Raw genomic sequence first — 7,890 nt, 5'->3', positions numbered from 1 at the left:
TGGGAATAGATATAAAGTGGACTATTCAATAGTGACAAGATTATTGCTATTAATCTTTAGGGTTTCAATTGGATGAGGGTTTTTTTTAAACATTTGCGAATAACGCTCTCTGCCTCGCATGATTGGTTGCTAGGCACGTGGGATGCATTGCAGGAGGCATGAATATGTGCTTTGCGCATTATTGGTGGAATATTATGTTCTGATGCTATAAGTAATACTGTGTCATTATTGTATTTTCTATATATGCAGGACATTCACGAACTGTGTACAGTATTGCACAGTCAGAAAGTGAATATAGGTGGGACCATACAATTATTACAAATTTGGGTATGGTCTCGTATTATAACCATAGAGCCGATTTCCTCCACCAATAATTTGTCATCGAACTTTGCCATGGAAATATATATTTTTTTTTTGTCAATTTACCATCTCAACTTTGCGAAATTTGCAGTTGGCATATATGATCATTGTTTTGTTGATTTTTTTTGCAGGAAAAACATCACATGTTGTGCATATGTGAAAAATATCACATCACATAACCCTTAAATTATCACATGTGTACTGCATGTGATGTTTTTTCAATAAAAAACTTGGTTGAAAAACAGTTATAAATGGCAAAGTGCAAAATTTTATAAAATTGAATGGTAAGTGAACAAAAAAAAAAGATTTAGATGTCAAAATATAAAAGCTGTTATTGTTCGAATAATAAAATGTAATTGACCCTAATAAGTGATTTAAAATTATTATTATTGAAAATATTAATAAGTACGTGAATTTAGCTTTTCAAATATTTTGTAACTGTTGTAAATAAAAAATTTACATTTTTGGCACAAGAATACCATCTAACTATGACAATCAAGACGTCATTAATTAATGGACTTAGCCAAGTATTTTTCAGACTCAACCAATTCAATGGTTCTCTTTATACCTCGAGATTTGAATTGTTTAGGCTGTAATTGCTCACAGAAAAACGTTTGATTGAGATAAGATATTTTTGTGAGTGTAAGACTGATTTGGAGATAAAATAATAACAATTATAGTTGATAAAATATTTTTTCTTACAATAAGAATTATTAATTTTTCCACAAACAAATTTTTTTTTGTCCTATTCAGATCAGATGAAACTGAAAAAATATCCTACGAGCAACTACAATTAAAAAAGAATTATTGCTAATTATAATTTTTACAAAATAATTGTCTCCACTAAAACTTCAAAATTCATTATTGCGACAGAATAAATACTCTTGTCATTAAATATATATATAATCAGTGACAAATATTAAAATTATAACTAAATATTTATATTGATAAGTTTCTATTTTCTCTAAATGAACAAAAAAAATTCTTGTATCCTTCTAATATTTTTTTCTCCTGCCATGGATTTTCTTTTTAATTTTTTGTTTGGATCGACTTTCTCCATTTTTTCTCTATTGCTCCACAATTTCCACACCACGTTTCTCTCACTAACCCAACTCTCTCCAATTTAAAAGTATCCACATTATAATCATCTAGAATTAAAGCAATAAGAGATGACAATGGACGATATGCTAATCAATGATTTGCATCAGATTTGTCGCTATTATTGTTACCCTATAGAGAAATAATTCATAATCATTTGACTTATTTTAATCGTAACATTTGGATAATTATACTTAAAATCTATGTGGTTTGAAAAATTATATTTAATAATCTTGAGGTTTATTTTCGTCTAACAAATACGTCCCTCCGGTAGTTTGATATTAATAAAAATATTAGAAAAAAAATCTATATTAATCCCCGATTGAATTATTACTTGTTTATTACAGGTCAAATAAATCTTCTTATTACCAAAATACTCTCATACGTCGTCGTACGTTAATGCATGTGAAGAAGAAGTATATATTTACCATTATAAGGGTAATTTAGTTCGAAAAGAGTTTGTTTGATTTGCAGTAAGTCAGTATTCAGTCAATCGAAAATAAATATCAATTCTCATTCATTTTTTTTTTTGTTAATATCGACAAATTTAGTGAATTTTGGCTAATTGAGGGACTTATTGTTACATGTAATTTTCCAAATCTCAGGGGTGTTACAAGCAAACATCAGGGGTGCTACATGTAATTTCTCAAACCACAAAAGTTTTACGTGTAATTATACTAAACCTAAAAAAAAAAGAGTGTAATTACCCCTAAAATTTAACAAACTTGAATTAAAAATAAGGTCCACACACTTCACGCCATTGTTTTTTAGTACCCTCATGGGGGATCATCAATTAATGTTAACCAAGTGAAAAGGATGATGATCTCTCAAGATCCTATATTTTAACATTAAATTATTCATCATTTTATTTTTCCCACTTCTTTTATGCCTTAATATAAAAGCACGACGTGCAGACTAGTTGAACTAATAAATGGTGTCACATGTGTGCTGCATCAATTTCACCAATCTCCATGTTAATTAATTAACACACTCGAAATTGTTATTTAACATTCGCTGCATAACTTTGAAATGAATCATCTCTCATTTCTCTTCTTGACTCTCTCTCTCTCTCTCTCTCTCTCTCTCTCTCTCTCTCTCTCTATATGGAGAAATCAGCTGAGCTCTCAAAGGATGAGACCACTGAAGAGTTGTTGCTACAGACTTTAGAACAACAACGTAATTTCGATGGCACGCCATTGTGCCTTTACCAGGGGCTTTGGTGTCCAACTTTTGTATTCCGACCGCTGCTATCTCTGCAGAAAAACTTCAAACCCCACGACAATAGTATTGTGCTGGCATCTTTGCCTAAAGCTGGAACCACCTTGCTGAAAGCCCTTCTCTTTTCTATCGTCAACCGGGACCGTTTTCCCATTGATCAGAGCCCCCTTCTCACCACCAATCCCCACAAACTTGTCTTATCCTTGGAGTGCTCCTACTTTGCTGATCACGACAACCCTGATTCTGGAAACCTACCTCAGCCCGGAGTCTTCTCCACACACCTGCCTCTCCAAGTGCTCTCGAGTTCCATGATTGGTTCTACCTCTAAGATTGTCTACGTATCAAGAAATCCATTAGACCAGTTCATTTCTGAGCGGGAGTTCTTACTGAAAATCCGTACAGTTCCCGATTGCGAGCCCCTCCCTCTCGACCAGGCTTTTGACATGTTCTGCAAAGGTGAGCATGCTTTCGGGCCTTTCTGGGACCATATTCTTGGATACTGGAGAGCAAGCCTGGAAAATCCGGACAGGGTGTTATTTCTGCAATACGAGGATATGAAAAGGGATAGCGTTTCGCATGTAAAGAAGATTGCTGAGTTCCTTGGATTGCCATTCTCGGATGAGGAAGAGAAAAGAGGGTTGATCAGAGAGATATCTGACCTGTGCAGTTTTGAAAAGCTCAAGAACTTGGAAACCAACAAGACCGAAATCCATCACGGAAATATTGCCAACAGTTCGTTTTTCAGGAAAGGTGAGATTGGAGACTGGAGAAACCATCTCAGTCCTGCCATGGCTGAAAGAATGAAGGAAGTTGTGGATGTGAAGTTGAGTGGAAGTGGATTGAAGCTGGATACGTACATCAAGCCTTGAATCAGTTGCTCGATCCTTTTTAAAGCTGTATTTTCTTTTATCTTTTTTGCATGGTTTTTTTCTCTCTTTTGTTATCTTTGCTCATCTTGCTTCAAAGTGTCGTTTAATCAAATAAAAGCTGAGGTGTGTTATATTTTAGTCGGCAAATTTCATTTTTCGTCCCGTAATTATAAAGGTATTATATGTAATTTTTAATCTTTTTTCTAGTGAAAAATTTGAGTATTTAATTATCCAACAATCAAAGTTTCAACATATTTAGTCCTGTAATTAAGAAATAAATAAAGCAGCAAATATTTAATCTTTTATGTTTTCAAGTCTAAATTATCTTCCCAGTCCAAAGCAAGACCTAATTCCTCTTCGATATTCATCAATTCTGCGCTACTCAATTCTATATATATATCCTCAAGCTTTCCTTTTTCTCTCAGACATTAATTTTGATCTTTGCTACACAACATTCTTGAATTTGACGCGTTGATTAACATCTTTCTAATACCATTAAAAGAGTTTTTATATCACTAGAAAAAAAATTACTATTAACTACACTATTAGTGACTATGGCTAAAATCGTGGAAAATGACCACTATGAACTATGGTTAAATAAATCGATGCAAAAATCTATCTTTTCTACTAAAAGAAATTTATTTGCCACGACTAAGAGTTATGGCAAATGCTTTAGCCACTCTCGCAAAAATTACGGCCAACTACTGTTGCGTTGCTGTAGTCAATAACTATTTAATATTAATCATGTCAATTAACGTAGTTAAATATTATGATTCTTCTTGTGTATATTTATTTAAGGAGAATTAAGAAATATATTAATTGTTCGTTAATCCACATTCTTAAGTTTAAGAAAAAAAGCTTCAAAAGTAGAAGATTTTTTCTTACCAAAAATCCCAACGTCCCAAAAAATAGGATTAAATATGTTTTAACTGATTAAAAAAGGGACTAAAAGAGCAGTGCCTTTAAAATCTCTTAGGGTTGCTACTCTATCACTTTAATCTCGTGCTCTTGCATATAAAATTTTTATTTTAATTATAATTTTTTGCCATAATTTTTTTTATATTCATCTATTCTTAAATCCGCAACTAACTTAAACATTAGAGTGCTAACCATTTGTTTTGCAGGTCCTCTTTCTCAAGAGTTTTTCACTCCATTAGCCCAGATCCACCATCAAGATCCAAGAGTTATGGACTCGTGCTAAGTCGCACACATCATGTTACATGACAAATAGTTCAGGGGGCAAAATATATTTTATCCTATTTGATATTTACAAAATTTAAAATTTCAGATAATAATAATAGAATATGAAAATATTTTTAATACAACTTGTATTATACATTATTTATAGAAAGTAATCAGGTTAAATTAAAGATTCATTTGTTAAAAATAAAATAAAAAGCTTGTAAAGTAGTAAAAAAAATATTGCATTTTTTTAAATAATCATGAGATGAATAGTTGTACAATCAATTTCTCCATGATTTTTTCTAAAATTGAATTGTGAATTTTCAATCACAATAATAATAATAATAGTACATATTAGTTCATTATAAATTATTATTAAATATTGATATTTGATATGTTAATTTAAATTTATAATAAAACTGCATACTATCAGTTTATTAAAAATATTAAAATGATGACATATAAATTGCAAGTTTTGACTATTTTATAAAATTGTTTGATTTTCTTTAATTTGTTTCTTATTAATTTAAAAAATAATAATTTACTAAATAAATCTGAAATTTTTGTTTCTCATAGTGAAAAGTTAGAAATATAAAAGTAGTTAATAACATATAGTATAATTAAATCAATTCTAATGAATTAAGACTCATCACCAATATATATACATCACCAATTCATACTCTGCACCAATTTATATATCACCAACCATATATACTCCATCATCGACCCACTTAAAATCCATCACCAACCCATATAGAACCCATAGTGAATTCATGATTATAATTTATACTAATATCTTTCATTAATTTTATTATCATATTAAAATTACTTTTGGTAAATTAATAAAAAATTAAGCATGAAAAACTCATTTAGGACCCATAATCTATTTAAATAGAATCATATTGAATCCATATTAAAAAAATTTAAATCAAACACAACCCAAAATAAATAGGTTGGGTTGGAAGGATTTCCACCCATATTGCCACCCCCAGCTGGTGAGGTGGGTTTAATCATCCGGCCCCTCAGCCCAATTCAGGCAGATTACCATATCACCCATATTGTTGTTCCCATTATACTTGCATCATGGAGTTATTTATTTTTTTATTATTAAAAAAAAGTATATTGATATAATTTTTTTAAATATGTTAATATTAATATGTCAAGTCGTGATTTTTGATTAAAAAAATAATTATTTTTTTATCAAAAATGGCCAAGTTGCAATTTGTAATCGGACTTGGTGTAATATCACGACACCAAGTCGCGATTAGTTAAAATATCATAAAAGTCCCTATGTCTTGAAAAATTAGTTAAAAATCTTTTTGTATTTTAAAAATATACAAAAAGACTCCTCCTAGCTTGTGAATATGGCGCAAAACCCCTCTTCCGTTAGAAGGTCGTTTACACGCACGATATATGTGAAAATGCATTTTTTTTATATTTATTCCTCACCTTTTTTGACGTATAATGATTTAAATACACCTCTTCTATCTAATTTGAGTTATTTTTTTAAGCTTGTCTTTTGAACTTTTTTCTTTATGTTTTAGTTTAACTATATTTTAAAAAATTATATTAATTTATTAAATATATTAATTAAATATGAAAGTATCTAAAAGTATATAAAATTTTTAAAAGTTAAAATTTAAATTCACAAATGACAATACAAAAAATTTATATACTAAAATTCACAGTTCAAATTTAAATATTTCTTATACAAATAATTACTAAATATTAAAGCACCAAAAAATTTAAATTATATTATTTACTATAAATAGTATTTAAATTTAAAATATTAAAATTCTATTTCAATAAAAAAATAATGTTTTTTTATTTTTTTCATTTAAAAAAATTACTATTTTTTAAAAAAAATATTAGTATTTTTTTTTTTTCTTTCTTCCCACCACCGCTAGGGATGTAATTAAACCCGAACCCGTGAGAACCGCCTCGGATTCGCCCCGAATGGGGCGTGTTTGGATCCAAAAAATAGAGACCGAATCAAGTACTGGGTTTTAAATATTAGGACCCGACCGGGCCCGAGGAGATCTTGGGTCGATAAAGATCCACCTTGTAATTCACCCCGATTAAATTAATTATATATATATATATATATTATTTTATTTATAAACTTTTCATTCCCAAATCAGCTTATTCTCATCCCTACCTACCTCTCAAGAATCAAACTGTAAATATTTGCTATAGATATGCTACTAGAATCAAGAATCAAGATCTGCTACAGATCTGCTCCTTGCTCATCGCCTCGCCTCGCCGGCCCTAGCCTCTTGCCCCACCCCGCCTCTCCTCGCCTCACCTTTCGTCGTTCACAGCCAATGCTTCTCTTTTTTTTCTTTCTTGATCTTTTTTTTTAAGTAGAAATTCGAGTTTATCAAATCAGTCCCCCCTTGAGAGGTTTTGTAGTCGGGCGGGTTCTGGGTTCGTTCCAGAGTTGACAGGGTGAGTCCTGAGTCCACCCAAACTCGCCCCATACCAGCCCTATTGCCATCTCTAATCACCCCTCATTGTCGGCCACCACCGCCAACCATCACACATTGACGACAGTCACTTAGAGCTATCACACGATTTCTCTCAATTTGGACGACTGTCGTTGCTCAGAGTCTAAAGGGGCCATGACGCCACGCCCCTAACCTGATCTGGGCGTTGCATCGTTGCCCCTTTCAGAGTTGGATTTGTTATACACACGCTTATTATATGCGAATTTTTCATTTTTAGCATATAAAATAACACAAATACCTTTATTTATCAACCATTACATATACTTGATATAAATGTATGGTCTATATTTAAAGAATATAAATCAATGGTCCAAATTTATCAAATTAATCCAACAGTTCAAATTAACCTAACAAATATATGGTCTATATTTTCTTTGATGAAAAATGTGCGGTCCAAATTTAATTATTTATTTATACAAATATATGTTTTATTATACATAAAATCAAGGGCTTAATTGCATTTACTGCCCCGTATATTAGGGGGGGTAGCATTTCAGGGACTATAGTTAAGGGTGTAGCAAATAGCATCCCAGAATTAATTTTTTTTTGGCTATTGAAGGACTCCGGCAATCGGAATTTTCAAATGTACCGGAAAATGCTTACCTGGACAAAAATTAGAGTTCGAATTTGGGGATTTTGCTGATGTGGCGGGGGGG

At 31.3% G+C, this 7,890-nt stretch overlaps 1 protein-coding gene across 1 annotated transcript; it reads left to right on the top strand.

The window, feature by feature from the left end:
* On the top strand, nt 2,482–3,678 carry LOC105166183 (cytosolic sulfotransferase 15-like). The gene has a single exon (XM_011085437.2). It carries the CDS (start codon nt 2,562–2,564, stop codon nt 3,543–3,545), a length of 984 nt encoding a protein of 327 aa, XP_011083739.1. The 5' UTR covers nt 2,482–2,561; the 3' UTR covers nt 3,546–3,678.

The sequence above is a fragment of the Sesamum indicum genome, linkage group LG7 (genome assembly GCF_000512975.1).
Source record: "Sesamum indicum cultivar Zhongzhi No. 13 linkage group LG7, S_indicum_v1.0, whole genome shotgun sequence".
Classification (NCBI taxonomy): Eukaryota; Viridiplantae; Streptophyta; class Magnoliopsida; order Lamiales; family Pedaliaceae; genus Sesamum; species Sesamum indicum.
Note: the sequence above shows the minus strand (reverse complement) of the source record. Positions and strands in the feature narration are given on the sequence as shown.

Bases quoted from the DNA above. Each gene is read 5' to 3' on its own strand.
- LOC105166183 (XM_011085437.2), top strand. From the start codon at position 2,562: ATGGAGAAATCAGCTGAGCTCTCAAAGGATGAGACCACTGAAGAGTTG.